General features: G+C 40.8%; 1 protein-coding gene across 2 annotated transcripts in view; it reads right to left on the reverse strand.

Annotated features, from left to right (window-relative positions):
* Positions 1–348: 348 nt before the first annotated feature.
* Positions 349–16610, reverse strand: part of LOC129722138 (solute carrier family 2, facilitated glucose transporter member 2) — a 166145-nt gene continuing 149883 nt past the window's right edge. For both annotated transcript variants that reach the window (XM_055675391.1, XM_055675390.1), the window contains exons 4-5: positions 1385–1504; positions 349–1334 (exon numbers count right to left, since the gene is read on the reverse strand). In XM_055675391.1, coding sequence (XP_055531366.1) covers positions 403–1334; positions 1385–1504 — 1052 coding nt within the window. In that variant the 3' untranslated portion in view covers positions 349–402. The remainder of the gene's footprint in view (positions 1335–1384; positions 1505–16610) is intronic.

Here is a 16610-nt window from a genome sequence, read left to right on the forward strand (position 1 = left end):
ACACTTCGAAGACGTAGAAACTGATTTCGATAAAATTACGAACGGAATGCAACCCACTTAACCGGTTTGTTTACGAGCGTTTAGTTAGCAACACATTCTAGTTGACAGTGTTGCCAGATTGATTCAACGTTTTGTGACTTCAGCCTTTTGTACTTTTAGCCTTTCTACATTTTCAGCCTATCAAATTTCAGCCCTTCAGCCTTACGTTACTAATTGATATAGAATTGATTGCACCAATCAGGAATTAGAAAAATGGCTAAAAATCCTTGAAGGGGACAACTATAAGAGAGCCATCTTTTTTTTAATTTAGGTACTCTTTCGCATACGACTTTATGAATGAACACACAATTATCTCTAGTAAATCTTTATTTTACATGCTCTTTGTGTTTGGTTATAAAGTATCTAATGTTTGAAAAACAAATTAACAGCTTCTCGGAGAGTTGTGTTTCTTGTATCTGGAATGACTAATACTCCTATCAAACATTTTAAAAGAATTACACCTCCAAAAACAATTATTTTTATATATGTACTTTGAGGATTACTTGGTACATTAAAATAAATAATATAAACAATCATGTGGCCAACATATTCACAAATAAGTATATTGATAATCGAAAATACCTTCTTTTTTGGAGGAAACACTTCTGACAACAGGATTTCCGATATTGGTAGCATACCAAGGGCATTGAATACTTCTGCTGTAATATAAAGAAATGGTGCTATCCATGGTTGTAAATATTCATGCGTAGCTAATACAATCCCAAAAGCTAGAAGGAATGAACCGGTAAAAATTGATGAAATCGCATACTGAAATCGTCTAGGCAAAATATCTACGGAAAAAATGGCAATGCAAACAGCAATCAACTTACTAAGCATTAATATTGGTGGAGCCCAATTATGGCTTGTTAACGTTAAAGTGAACATGAATGACATATACGCCATTTTTGCTAAATTCATTGAATAGTTAAAAAAAAGTAGGTTTGCTAATTTAATCATTAAAACCAATTGAAAAGGTTTGAAATTTCCCTCAGTAATGAACATCTTTGACAACACGTCACTTTCTGACACTAGTAACTTAATTTCATCAAATTCTTGTTTAACAATCGATGTTTCTGAAGTTTGATCCCGAAATAATTTAATGCTGTTTAGGGAAGCGGGTTCGTCCTTGCGTGTTAACAATATAAAAATAGGTGAATCAGCGGTGTAAAAAAATGACAATACAATTGCACCACAGCTCAACGGCATAATAATAATTCCTAACGCTCGATTTGGTTGCATTGCTGGCTCAATTATGTAAACTGGATTTGTTGTAACCATAGATATAATAGAAAACACTAAAAAAAAAAAATTATACAACGCGAATAGAATTCTAATTGTATTATACCTGTCACTCCTGCAACCATAGACGCTGGAATTAGAGTTATTAGTTTTCCTCGAAATTTTTTGTACGCTATCTCTCCAATGTATATGGTCATAACAAGATGAGCGATACCATGTCCGAAACCTGAAAAAAATAAGATCAGAAATGCCTGTGTTGAATGAAATAATGCGTTTCTGGTCGACAAAAGCAAAAAAATTGCGTTATGTAAAGTTTTTTTTTCAAATCAAACAAAATTCCTAATTCATTTTTTTTATTATTTCAAATGAAAGTTTAGGAAATTCATTGAAAGTCAAACTTTGCTCTAACTCTCGTCGTTATCTAGATATATCGAGTTATGAAAAGAGATTGGAATGTATCATCCTAAACTAAAGTGACCAGACTTCCCGCTTTTCAACAAAATGTCCCGCGTAGAAATGCGTCTCGCGAAATGTCCCGCGTTCATATAAAATGTCCCGCGTGCCCTTGAGATGTTCCGCGGTTTCAAGAAAAGATTTCACATATCATTACTAGGACAACGTGCCTCTTCGATATGTATCAATCTACTCATTATACCCCCTTGCTTCATTTTGGAATCAATATTATTGTATTCCACAATTTGAAAAGTAAACTTCGTGTTGTTTTTTTTTACCAGTAACTAAATATTAGTTAGTGGATTAGCGATTTCATTAATTTTTCAGCTGAACTGCTAGCGTCGTCAAAATGTTGGTCTTTCAAACGATAATCGTTAATTTGCTAAATTTGCAAAGAAGCGCGGAAAAACTAGGTTTACAAAACTGGAAGTTGCTTATGCGTACATAAGTTGCTTCAAACGATAAAAATGCTTTACTGCGAAAGTTATTTCTAGAACTTATGTTGCATTCAAAGAACGTTAAATTGACTTAATTGTTTATTTTTGGGATGATTTCTTGTGCTGCTCCAAATATTTTGGTTTGAAAAAGTGTTCCGCCGATTTTTGTAACAATTTACGTGTGATTTTTTACCATTTCAAGGTAAAACATTTATTCCCCTCCCCCTCCTCTCCATCCGACGCACAATTAAATATGTGTGTCCCGCATTGAAGCTTCAACTATTTGGTCACTCTATCCTAAACGAATCATGGCATGATTCGCAAATTTGCTCTGTTCAATTGTTCGGCATTGAGTATACGGTTTATCGGACTGACTGAAGCTCAAGGATTAATACGAAGGAAAGGGGCGGCAGAGTTTTTATCGCTGCGCGGCGTTCAATGTCACCTGCATTTTACTCATTACATTCCACCCAATTTGCGGAATGAAGTTGTTGTTATTGACCGCCATATAGCATCATCTATAACCAGATCAATCCAATTTGTAACGTAAATGGCAAGTATCTGGATCTAATCTTCGCTAACTCGCATATTTTGTCGGCATGCTCGGTCATCACTGCTTCCGATCCCCTCTGTAGTATCGATACTCATCATCCACCAATAATGGTTTTCCCTTAACCCGTAAAGACCCGGGACGGAACTTGTTTTTTGAAAATGCTCGTTCTCAGCACTGGAACGGCCGTTTTGGGGAAACTTGGATTTTTATTCAAGGGGAATAGTTGTTCTAAGCTCTGGTAAAGGTGCCACCCCTCTGGACCCCTCCCTGTTTTTGTGAGACGCAAATATGTCTGTGTTTTTTTCTAATTTTTCAAACAGATTGAGTAAACACTGGGAATTTTCATACGTATCAATTGCTCATTGTTTCAAATCATGTCAGGTGGATGAAATATGGTATGTAAGAGTGAATTTTAAAGTTTCCAAATAATTTCAGTACAAAATCACAAAACTACGTATTTTTATAAAAATTCAAACAACAAGACCGTTCTTCAAATTTTAGGCTCTACATTTTTGCGGTAAGGTCTCCTGAATCCATACGTGATGAAATATTTATTTTAGCATGCAAATATTTTGAGAAAAACCAGTTTAAATTCACCAAAGTACGTATTTTCATGAAAACCTGATTTTCTCAGTCTCCCACGGTAGGTTTCAACTTAGCTCTTTAATATTCAAGCTCTATATTTTTAAAGCAACGTCTTCTGAATCAAAAGATGATGAAAGATTTATTCTAGCATGCACAGGCACCTTTACCAAAACTTAGAGCAACTATTCCCCTTGAATAACAGTCCAAGTTTTCCCAAATCGGCCGTTCCAGTGCTGAGAACGAGCATTTTCAAAAAACAAGTTCCGTCCCGGGTCTTTACGGGTTAACAGAATTGTTAAACTCAGTTAACTAGTGAAAGTTGATTGTTCGACGGTGGATTCGCAGCGGACTATGTAGGGACTTTCTTCTGTTGCAATTACCTTCTGGCCTTAACTATTTGGGTGGCTATTAAGAATGCAAGCTAAAATATTTTACTGTTGGAATAGTCGACCTTTTGGTCGGGCTCCAAGCGAGTAATGATAATTTTTTTTTTTTTTAACTCAAAGTATATTTATATTTTTATATGGTTTACATAATAATTGTTCAGCCTTTTAAGGTTCTGCATCTTTGTTTTGAGATTTGCTGGATACTTATTTCTATAGATTTACATTATTTGTGTAGAATTTTACAGTTCTTCTTTTATAGGACTTGTTTTTAATTGAAAAATAATAACCTACTTAACTACGAATAACTAGCTTAAAATTAACTTAAAACTAAGATACCAGCTCACGTACGATCTGGTGAGGTGACCTGGCGCAAGACTCTCTGAACCTAGTCAACGATGTTGTTCTCCATTCCTCCAGCACCTGAAGACCAGCCAGGCGATGGATCTCAGAGTTTTGTGTCCTCGGAGGGGTGTTTAGGATCATACGTAATATTTTATTCTGAACAATCTGAAGTTTATGATGGTGGGTTTTAGCGCAGCCCTCCCAGACAGACAAATTGTACTCTATGACCGGTAAGATTATTTGCTTGTGAACGGCAAGCTTGTTGGTGAGGGAAAGGGTGGATTTTCTATTAATGAGAGGATAGAGGGATTTGGTCAGTATGTTGCACTTGGTAACAGTTTTATCTACGTGTAAACGAAATAGAAGCTTTTGGTCGAGGGAGAGACCAAGGTAGACAACCTCACTCGACCATTCGATGGAAGTATTATTAAGATGGATTCTCACATTGGCAGGTGGAACAAGTCGGGTTGATTTTGAATGCGGGAATATAATAGCCTGGCTCTTAGCTGCATTGATGCAGATCTTCCAGCTGTTGAAATAGTCGGACAAAACATCCAGACCCTCTTGTAGTCTACGCGTCAAAACTCTAATCACTCGACCTTTGTAGATAATGGCAGTGTCGTCTGCAAACATAGACAGGATGCCACCACCCGGAAGGAGAGGAGCATCTGAGGTAAATATGTTGAACAGGATTGGACCAAGATAGCTACTCTGTGGAACCCCAGCATCTACGTTAAACGTATCAGAGGGAATGTTGCTGAGGAAGACCTAGAATGATCTATTCGACAGATAATTCTTGATTATCTTCACAAGGAAGATCGGGAAGTTGAATCGCTGCAGCTTAAACACAAGGCCATCATGCCAGACATTATCGAACGCCTCTTCGATGTCCAACAATGCCATGGCAGATGTTTTACTAACGGACTTATTCCGCCTTAGGATCTGAGTAACTCTAGTCGGTTGGTGAACGGTGGAGTGACCCTGCCTAAACCCGAACTGCTCTGGGAGGAAAATGTTATTCTGGTTTACGAATTCTAATAAGCGACTAGAAATCAACTTTTAGAAAAACTTCGAGATGCACAATAATAGGCTGATGAGACGATAGTTTTTAGCGTTGGTAGGATTCTTACCGGGTTTGTGGATGGGGATCACTTTCGCTAACTTAAAGCGAGACGGAAAGTAGCTGAGCTCCAGACAATTATTAAAGATCGCTGCCAGGTGTTTGAAAAATTCACGACTCAAGTTTTTCAACTCAAGGTTGAGGACCTCATCGACGCCGGCGGCATTCATGTTCTTGGTGCGCTTGATGGCAGCTAACACCTCATCAGCAGATGTTTCAGATTCATCGGGAATGACTAAGGAAAGATCGGCGACTCGAGTTATTACTTCCTGGACGGCATGCTCGTGCGGGCTAACCATGACATGACCCAAATTGTGAGAGTTGACAAAATGCTGACCAAGTGCATTGGCTTTTTCAGATGCTGTTAGAAGGAAATGACAGGGGATTGGTGATGGGGGTTAAAGAGGAGAAATAGGTCTCGGTTTGATTTTCAAAATTTTGGTAAGTCTCCAGAATGGCTTTCCACGGACTGGGAGGGAGCGAAGATGTTGAGAAAAATGTTTGTTTCTTAGATCCATCAACCTGGCTTTGTTGATTTTGTTGAGACGATTGATATTGGTCGTCTAATAGTACTACGAAATTGGATATACCGTTTGGTTGTGTTGTCTAGGTTCAGAGAGTTAACCACCAGACTGCAAGCTGGCACATGTAGATCCAAAACCTGGGATAACGCCTCATTGATGGACTGAAGACACTGGTCGATGTTTTCTGAGGACTCAAGTGGGACCCTGTAGTCTATTGCGTTGTCCACACATTGCTGGAACCGCGCCCAATCGACTCGATGCTAGTTACACTGAGAGACTTGGATTCGGTTAGCAGAGGATCCAACTTCAACTACCACTGGGAAGTGGTCCGAGCTGAGTTCTTGGTGAACAACCGGGTCGGTGATGTTGCCCATATTGGAGATGAATAGGTCGATGGTTGCGTGTACTCCGGATCTGCTCAGCCGGGTGGGAGCGGCCGGACCTAGGATGCTGTAGTCTCCTACTTACAGGTCGTTGAAGAGGATCAGGCCGTTTTGGTTGCGTCGACTGTTGCCCCAGGCTTGGTGTTTTGCGTTGAGGTTACCCGCAATGATGAACTGCCCCTGTCTCCGAGTCAGTTTGATGATGTCGCTTCTTAGGTTCGTTGCCGACCCGTCCCTTACGTTGACTTGCTTGGGACAGTAGGCTGCGAAGATGGTAATGGGACTGACTCCAGTGGTAACTTCCTATCCCACGGCCTCGATGACCTTAAGTTGAAAACTCGGTAGCAGATGAGAGCTTATTTCACGCCGAAGAGCAATAGCCACACCTCCTCCAGAAGAATATGCTCGGTCCAGCCGTACAAATCCGAAATCGGGAAGGAAGATGTTCACCTCAGGTTTGAGATGCGTCTCCGTGATGATTGCAATGTCTATTTTGTGTGCATTGAGGAAGTCAACTAGCTCGTAATTCTTGTTCCTGATGGAGCAAGCGTTCCAGTTAGCAATATTGATGATTTCACGGTCCATATTTGGAAGCTATCATCACCGCAGACTGCAGTTGTTCAGCTCTACTTTTGCAATTGCAAAAAGTGTTGATGCATTTCACGACCAGTGAAACGTATTGCTCCATGGTGAGCATGGATTCGTTTTCAGTTGTGCCAGTTGCAGCTTGGGAGAAAGTCATTGCGGACGAGTTCCCTTGGAGACCTGGTGGGGGTGAACGGCTACCGGATCTCGTTGCTTCAGCATACGTATAGGCAGCTGTGACTGGTTTGGTGGTTGGATTCAGCGGTAGCTGGCGAGTAAAGGTATGGGGTGCCGGGATCCGATGGCAGGGAGCTCCTTTGTGTTGTTTGGGGGCACCTTTCGGCGACCTGGTTGATTGTTGGTGGAGGCGCGCCTACGAATCTCGATGAACTCTGCCCGTTTCGGGCACGCTCGACTGGTTGCTTTGTGGGCAGCCCCACAGTTGACGCACACCGAATCAGCGGTCTCCATCAGCTGGCAGGCATAGGGGGCGTGCGTTTGGCCACACTTGATACAACGGTACGCCATATGGCAATTTATAGTCCCGTGTCCAAACAGCAGGCAGTTAGAGCATTGGGTTGTTGTGCCGCGTCATCTTGTGGATCTGGATTGGCTTGAGGCCCTTTGCCTTCAGAACCTCCAACAGGGTGTCAACTTCCATGTCAGGAAGACCGCGGAGAACAACCTTGAGGGGTTTTTCTGCTTCGATGTCATCGGAGAAATATTCCACCTCGTGTTTCTGCAGTATCACTTGCACCGCCTTGTAATGATTCAACGACGGAACCATCAGTTTGTATCCCTCAGTGCACATGCGGATGGTGCATTTCAGTCCTTTGTCGATATAAAACGCAATTGCTTCACGTAGTCCTTCCGGGAAGCCTTTCACATAGAAAGGCGGGATTTTCTCCTTCTTCACTACTTCGGGATCCGTGGCGTTTTCCAGGACAGCGAATCTGTTGTTGGCCAAAAGCTTTTCAGCAGCAGAATCAGGCGTATTGTCAGGCCGAGGCCGTTTCCCCGTACTGGAAATGGTTTTTTATTTACCCATGTTAGGGTTCACCGTAGCGTCGGTTTGCAATGCGAACACACAAACTTACGAACGAACGTACAAAACGAACGGAGCGAAACTAAATTGAAGTTTCTAAAGCTAGTTTAGCAACACCCATAAGATTATTTAGAGCAAGCGCACCGGTGAGTTGCCATTTGAGTTGCTATTTTCACAACGCTGGCCGTTGCTATTTTGGATAGCAACCGATGTTCGCACCGGTCGTTGCTATTGGGGATTACCAATTCATCTATTTCTTTTTAACGCCGGCAGTTGCTTATTTCTAAAGACCGTCACTAGCTACCATTAGCAAGATGTTCGTGTGTGTCGTATTTCCCAAAAATTCTGCGCATCTAGTAATAACCAATTCATCTGTCCGTCAATTGTTTCCGGAATAATCTGCGTTCTTTCTGCTTCATAAAATATCCCCTCTATTTTAAGCAACTCTGTTTTAACTTTGTTTCCGTTCTCCCAAATTATCGATAACACAATTCTGTTGCAGGTTTCTTCGTTCGTGCGTGCATGGATTTTTTTATCCTTGTATGTTTAATTAAAGTATTTGCGTTAGACCGTGGAACGTTTCGCAACGTTGCCTTCAATAACTATTACACTAAGGTAGCTTTTTACAAATCTTTTTATACGCGAGTATGAAAAGGATTTTTGGAAAGATTCGGGGTGGCTCTCAGTCTGGAAAACGGTAAAATATTGACCGCTATGCTGAGGAAGTTTGCCATCCAGCGTTTTAACAATTTTTTTTTTCGGAAACACCGGTCTATACCGATGACCATTTCCGACGCTGCTTTCGAATTCGTCTCAAGTTGTTTTCGAAGATTAAAACCGCTGTAGATGCGAAAAATGGTTTTTTATTCAACAACCGAACGCAACGGGAAACTGAGACTAACATGCCTTCAAAAGAGTCAGCAGCAATAGTCGGTAATACTCCCGAGCAATTCACTCAAACCTTCCAGGTTTGTTTTTTTTTTGTTCACACAACATTTATTTGACACGGCACAATAATTCCAGGTTTGTTGAAATAATGACATGGTTGACCAATCTTGTGAGGACTTGAGCTTTATGCTTCGTGTAGATTAGCGTGCCAACCAAAATGGTCATCTCGAATTTAAAAAAAAACTATATATGTTTACCCGCCCGAAAAAACACTTTGTGTAAAATTTCAGCTCAATCGAAATTAAAATAGACTGGTCCACGCCGATACTTGCGTCCTACGACGTGTTTAACCAAGACAAAGCGTTTCGTCTTCCGGGGCCGATAAATTATGTTCGAAACACTCATTATTTTCATAATATTGTTACGAACATTTACTATCGAGCACAACAAAACAAACAACATTATTTGAGAAAGAGAAAGATCAACCATCCAAAGGGAATAAAACAAACGACAGTTTGACATTATTCATCAAATAGCAACGATGCTATCGCGTTGCCAAATTTAATAACTCGCTACCACCCGAGGTGGGGATTGCTATTTCCCAACCCAACATAGCAACGCCCGGTGCGGTTGCCGCGTTATGGTGGGAGTTGCCAAACTAGCTTTAGAAACTTCAATTTAGCCACTGGTGGGCTTGCTCTTATATAGATAAACATAGGTAAACATTTATATTTATTTCTGCGACAACTGAGGTGACGAGTGAGAACGCATTCTTTTGCATTGTTTATTGGCGATGAGTTTTGAAGTAGAATACTTTTCTCAGGAAGTTCGGCTACATAGGGATGTGAAATGAAAATCTAAAACCGAAAAAAGTGAAATATATGTCCAATTTCAAATGGTAATAAATCGGTTAGTAAAGACTGGAACGCGCAAAATTTGGTCGACTTCAAATTGGTGTATTTCTGTTAGAAATGCATTACAAAAACATGAAATGTTGCATTTGAAAGTTTAGTGTATATAAAATGAATGCTAGAATGAGTTTTCACCGGTTGCTCTCCAGTTTTCAAAATTGCGTCCAAGTAAGAGGAACAGCGTGTAAAAATTTTGCTCGCGCATCAAGAGATTCCTACATTCTTGCACCTCAAGTTGACAAAATTGCTGGGTGTGGCCAAATCGACCGTAACATATATTTTAAAAGTGTTCGGGGAGCGTCTGTCGACCGCCAGAAAGCCTGTAAGCGGCGGCAATCGTAATTCAGACGTGGGAGTGACGATGAAGAAGGTGGCAGCGAATTATATGCGGAATCCTAACCTTTCCATCAGATACGTCACTGGCAAGCTCATTGTCTCCCATACTTATGTGCAGCGGGCCAAGAAACGAGCCGGATTGTCGAAGTTTAAGACGGTGAAGGTGGCGAACCCAGATTTCGAACAAAACACCTCGTCAAGCGGTGGTCCCGAAAATTGTAATCTGCTTACAAAGTTCGACCGTGAGTGACGAAACTTATGTGAAGGTTGATACCCAGCAGCTTCCGGGACAGAAATTTTATACCGTACCAGGAAAAGGGAAGGTGGCCCAAATTTTCAAAACCATCAAACTATTGAAGTTCCCGAAAAAATACCTCATCTGGTAGGCCATATGCACGTGTGGTCTAAAAAGCGGCATTTTCATCACTATAAAACCGTCAATCAAGAGATTTACGTCCAGGAGTGTCTGGAAAATCGGCTGCTGCCATTCCTAAAGCAACAGAACAGGCCTGTGCTGTTCTGGTCGGACTTAGCAAGCTGTCACTATAGGAAAAAGGCGATCGAGTGGTACGATGCGAACAACGTGGTTGTGGTACCCTAAGACCACAACCCTCCTAACAGCCCAGATTTCCGCCCTATTGAACAGTATTGAGACTTGGTCAAACGGAATATAAAAAAAAAAAACAAACAAACAAACAAATCCTTCGAAAACGAGCAGCAGAATAAATCTATCTGGCGTTTGGTGACGAATAAGATCGATAAGACCACTGTACAAAATTTAATGAAAGGGGTTAACCCTTTCCCGCTCATGGTGACTCTAGAGCACCAAGAATTATAAGCATCATATCTTGACATAAAATAGTTTGTTGTGCTTACGATTGTTCCATAAACTTTTATATGCTGCCTCAGAGCATCACTGGGCATTTTCTTCAAAATACTACAGTTGACAGTAATTTTAGTTAGTGTACAAAGTGTTCAGCTTGAATTTTCTCGTGAAGCTATAAATTTTAATGACAAACCTTGTGAGTGGGAGAGGGTTAAGCGGAAGGCACGGCAGTTTGGATTTGGCAAACCAAAATAATAAACGAACATTTTTTCCTTCAAAATAAAAATAGGTTGATTTTTGTATTACGAATTTTGACTGAAAAAAACGATTTTATTGTCGACCAATTTTCGCGCGTTCCAGTCTTTATTCGATGGATTTCCTTCATTCTTGCAGCAATAGATTGGAAAATCTTCTTTATTATTCACACTATTGTATTATTTAAAATAGTCAAGCCTTGTCAATACGAAAAATTCGACCTCTGATTAGTCGTTATATGATTGCTTCCCAAGCACGGTCGACAGAATCATATACCTTGCAATCAACGTTGCCAGTATGCCAGATAAATCTGGATTTTGTCAGATTTCTGTTTGCTCGCCAGACAAACAGATAAACCTCAGAATCTGCCAGATATTTGAAAATGAGCCAGATATTTGCCAGATTTCATTCGCGTAGGCTCGCAAAAAGGTCATTACTGCGAGATTGGCCGTTGCTGGCCTTTGCCTACCTACACCCGGAGAGAGCAACAAAAAACAAAAACCTAAATTAATCCACCTACCGGTCATACCCAGCCTTTCTCATTCAAACTTATTATATGTTAGAATAAATTTACACGATTTAAGAGGAAAAATACTCCTTGAAAATTTCGGTTGGTTTCAGCACAACTATACCATTATTAAATACTATACCATTATTAAATTAAAATTAAAACCTAACATTCACACACATATGAGCATACATTAAAACATACATATGCAAATATAATGAAATAAATATGTTTCAAATACATCACGCAAAAATCCAGATGACTACTTCCAGTTACCGGAGTACATCCTAAAATGGCTAAATTTTGCCTAATCCGGGAATTTCTATGGCGAAGATGCCGACTTCATCCATTATGAGTATTGTGGAAGCGGTACACCCAAAGGCCAGAAATCAACTTAGGACGCCATTTTAAATTTCTAGATACTTAGTAGCTTCTGATTTCTGGAAAACAACCTTAAAGGGACAAACATTACCAATGTTTTTCAGGAACATTATCCGGGCTCGAAAGCCGGGAGTAAACTCCATATTTCACTTTGAAACCCGATTTTGCAGCTTTCGGTTTCTGGAAGACATCTACACACGTACACACCCACACACAAACATATACACCAATACATGCACACATGCAGAAAATGCTCGTTTCGTCGAACTGAGTCGAGTAGTATATGACATTCGACCATTTGGATCACTTTTCTACTTTTTAATTAGCCAGTGATCGTTAGGAGGAAGCCAATATGTTTACTTTCATTATGTGATTTCACATTTTTATGAACAACGGACAAAGTTACAATCCGAATACAATGAAATTCAATAGCAACCTATGGGGCAACTAGACCTTTCATTTGACACTAATTTTGTGAAAATCAACCTCAGGATAACTTTTCTTTACATAACTTTTGGACCATATGTTCAATCACTATGAAATTTAAAAGTTAAGGGTTTTGGAGACAGCCCGATCATTTGAAACCAGTTTTATTGAAATCGGTTATGTGGTTTCTGAGATATTGATGTTTCGTGATTTTTACATTTTGATACATAACCTCTAAACCAAAAATCCGATTACAATGAAATTCAATAGCAACCTATGGCGCAACTAAACCTTTAATTTGCAATTAATTTTATGAAAATCGGTTCAGCCATCTCTGAGAAAAGTGAGTGAGAAAAAAAAGTTGCACATACAAACACACATTCACACATACACACATACATACATATATACAGAAAATGCTCAGTTCGTCGAAAGAAGTCGAGTGGTATATGACATTCTGAGATATTGATGTTTGATTGGGACCACTTTTATACCTTTGGTTTTTCCAGTGATTGCTATACCTTTCTAGGAAAAAGGAAAAAAGGTCATCGCTTTAAATTCTGTCAAGAATTTTATCCAAAAATGAGTGCCAGATTTTTGCCAGACTTTTCATTTTCGTTTTCCAGATTTGATTTAAAACTTAGTGGCAACGCTGCTTGCAATTGAAAACATGCTATTCGGCCTATATAAGAGCCTGTTTCAGCAGAAGCCGCTCATAATTGTTCTAGACAGCGACAACAGCAGTCGTCCTTCCTTAGCAGCAGCACTAGCCCTGTGGTTGGTCACCACGTCTCAGGAGCAGCGCGGTTCTTCTCAGCGTGTGTCGCCAGACTGCCATTTTTCCCACCGTGTTGGGGCAGCATGAAGATTGCCATCAGGAAATCCAATTTTAAACATCAAAATGCCTTTTTCAAGTCAAATAAACAAGTCATTGAAAGTTAATAATTTTTGACGACGCAAGCAAGCATTCGGTCGCGCCCCTGTAATTCACTGAATGTGAAATAGCTTCCACAGTGCATGTTGTTCGTGTATCTTAATTCCCTCCCTGTTAGGGCAGCGCAAAGGTTGCGATCAGCAACCGATTTTGAACCGCAAAATGCCTTTTTCAAGGCAAATAAGCAAGTAATTAAAGTTTAATAATTTTCTGGCATCAACACAAACAAACATTCTGTGCGGGATGCAATCAAATTCTGTTGTAGTTGTCTAATTTTTACTTAATTCAGTAAACCAAACCCCCCCCCCACTCCACAGGGCAGCGCAAATGCTGTATAACCGACTTTGAATAACAAACTGCCCTGTTAGAACGCATTCATAAAGACAGTTAGTTCGACTATGCAGAGCTAATATGAAGTCGATTCAATCAATCAGCATGAACAGAATTTCGTCGCCCCCCGCTGCCAAGTTGCAACATGATGCAACACGCAACAGCGAGCAAACGAAATCGCTTGATGTTACAAACCGAAATAAGATACGGGTTAAAACGTTTGTGTGTGTGAGAGCACCATCGGTGTTTATTCGCTGGATACAAAAATCAAAAGCGAATTGTGGAATAATTAGTCTGAAGAACATTAGGGAATGGAAAAACTGAACTGAAAGGCGTGGCCTATTTCGTAGCACCCTTCGGCTATAAAAGAGTGTTTCTGGGAAAACTAGCTACATTCATTAGTCGGAAAGTGAGCTGGATGGACCGTCCACAACGTTGACAGCAGTAGCAGCAGATATCAGCACTCTGCAGTAACAGACGATAGCAGCGGGTTGCGCCTGTGGCTGCCTTCAAATTAAACAAATCACTTGCCCTGTGGTTGGTCACCACGTCTCAGGCCTCTGCCAGGCTGAAGGCCAACACGAGCGATCGGGCGAGATTTTTGCCGTACATCAGCCGGCACTTCCTCTCAGCGCCGGCGTCACATTATTTTCCCGAGTGGGTAGTAAGGAATAGGGAAGGTTCATGAGTGACAAAAGCGTAGCCGGGGGGAGCGACCTACTGATGCCTGAACATAATTTTACGAAAAATCGACAGTGCATCAACCATAGGGTGCCAATGGAATGTTTAAGAGAAATTAGATTTTCAAATTTCGTTCAGTAGTAATCCTTCCCATGAATTTCCCATTGAAGGTAATATAGGCTCATTTACTAAAGCAATTCCACGGCCTTGCCAGTGGCTTTCCGATAGTTTACCCGAATATTCGCCATGGTGGACGAAAACATGCGTTTAGGCATGTTTTGGGTTCATTCTTTGTTTTATTTATCAATTCCTCCTCAATTTTCGCGTCAAAATTGTTGGAATAGATCCTACGCTTCTGGTTTGCCCAGAAACTCTGGATGGGACACAGCTGAGGAACAATGGGTGGGTTGGCCGACCTGGGTACCGCATCGAGTAGTGGGCCGACACCAGATCCGACTAGAGCACCGCGTCTTCGCCCCTGTGGTGTTTCTTGATGAAAGACGCAACTTCCAGCAGGCACTTCGTACTATAAATTTCTCCGTTCACGGGCAGTACGAAGCTTCTCGCTGATTGTCAACCAAAGCAGCACCTTCTTTGGGAACTTGGTGTGTGAAATGAATTTCACCTCAAAGGTCACTTCCTTCGTGGGGATAGTTAAATACGAAGGGCCTTGCCAGTCGTTGTCATTCAGGGTGAGATAGGTCTCGGCGTCGACCACCATCGCGTGGCGATTCGTCGGAAAAATCGACTCGACCATTTTATTCAGACGTTGACACTGCGTCATTGCCTGCAGCTCCGAGACCAATGGACGGGACTGCCGCTTTCTGATGTCCATATTCGCCAGGTACTCTTCCACTGTTTGGCCGGTCGAACCGACCTCCCAATCAAGCGTACGCAGCGATGTAGCCACTTTCTCCTCGGTCTTCCTCTTCAGCATTCTTTGGAGCTTCTTGTCGCTCAGGGTCGTCGGCCGTCCAGGACCGGTTTTTCTTTCGATGCTCTGATTGTAGTCCTACAGTCCCAAGATGTTGTAGATACCGGAACAAGCGTAACCGGCGTCCCTTCTCCGTACGATATCTGTTTTTAACGCGGCGAGATAACACTTCTGAACGAAGTAGCTTCACTGTTTTCGCCATTACGGTTAGAGTTCGAGTCAATTTTTTTCTACTGACTCATGGGTTATTATGATTGATGCTGCTTGTGTAGTTCCGTCAGTGCGTGTAAAGGTAAACTTATGAAAAATCAACATTTTTCTGAGCATTTTCTTCAATGCAAACATCAGGGCTCAACAATTTCGTATTCTCGAAAAAAATCTCCATCCAAAATTCGAGGTTAAGGGGTAATATCAACCAAAAAAAATTTTTTTCTTGTAATTTTTTTATTGGCCTTAATCATGTTAAAACTTTCCTAGAATCAAAATCCACATCGCCCAAGTACTGATCTATACTCAAAATTTGTTTAAACTAATTTTTACCGAACAACTTTGATGCTTCAAATAACATTTTTCGTTTATTTTGGCGATGCTCGTTTTTCTTTTTATTTCGAGGCTTTGTAAACTAACAGAAATTATCTATGATCGTTATAGTGAATCAAATTTGAAGTACAAAGGTTGCTGCAGACTTGGTTTTCTCCTCCGGGCGAACGAAGAGCAAGGTGTATTTTTCACTTGCACTACGCGGGAATCAAAGGACTCCGCGCACGCGATTCATTTAAGCTACACTTGACAAGCAACTGCTCACTGCCATGCATTCTGCACGGAAAAACGAATCGCTTACACTTCAGCAGAAGAGAAAGCCGAAGTTTTACACCTAAAACCGAAGTTTTGCTCCGCAAAGCCGAACGATGGCACGCGGCGTCCGTCATATAATTGCCATGGCTAGTGCGATTGATTTTTAAAGCCAAGGTAATTTTTCCCAGCATTCAAATGAGTATTCTAAGCATTTTCACTGGCTGACGAGGCGACAGTGGCAAAATTACTCCAGAGATTTTCTGACCCAAGCGCATTGGACATAACATGTTGGTCGCAAATGCAACTGATGTATGATGATAAATGTATATATGAAAAACGGGTACTGAACTTAAATCAGCCACTCTAGTTTTTCAGCTTTTTACAGCCTTTTGCAAACGATCGCAGCTTTTCTTCGCCAGTTCTTCACATCTTTTATTTTGTTCAAGATGTCCTTTTCTTGGATTCTCAGGTATCAGGTAGTGTAACAGGTTCGTGGTATGAATAAAAATATAGTGAGAGTAACGAAGGGGTAAGTACGTATGGTCCACGTTGTTAGATGCTCATGCACTAGAACAATAGTGAATATTCCTAATTGCTACTTATTTCAAACATTTTTTTTAAATTTCTTTCTACTAATTCCTACAGAAACCAGATAAATCCTATTTCTAGGATGTCTTATAAAGGGTAAGCGAATTAGAACTAAGCCTAGAACTA

The sequence above is a fragment of the Wyeomyia smithii genome, chromosome 2 (genome assembly GCF_029784165.1).
Source record: "Wyeomyia smithii strain HCP4-BCI-WySm-NY-G18 chromosome 2, ASM2978416v1, whole genome shotgun sequence".
Lineage (NCBI taxonomy): Eukaryota > Metazoa > Arthropoda > Insecta > Diptera > Culicidae > Wyeomyia > Wyeomyia smithii.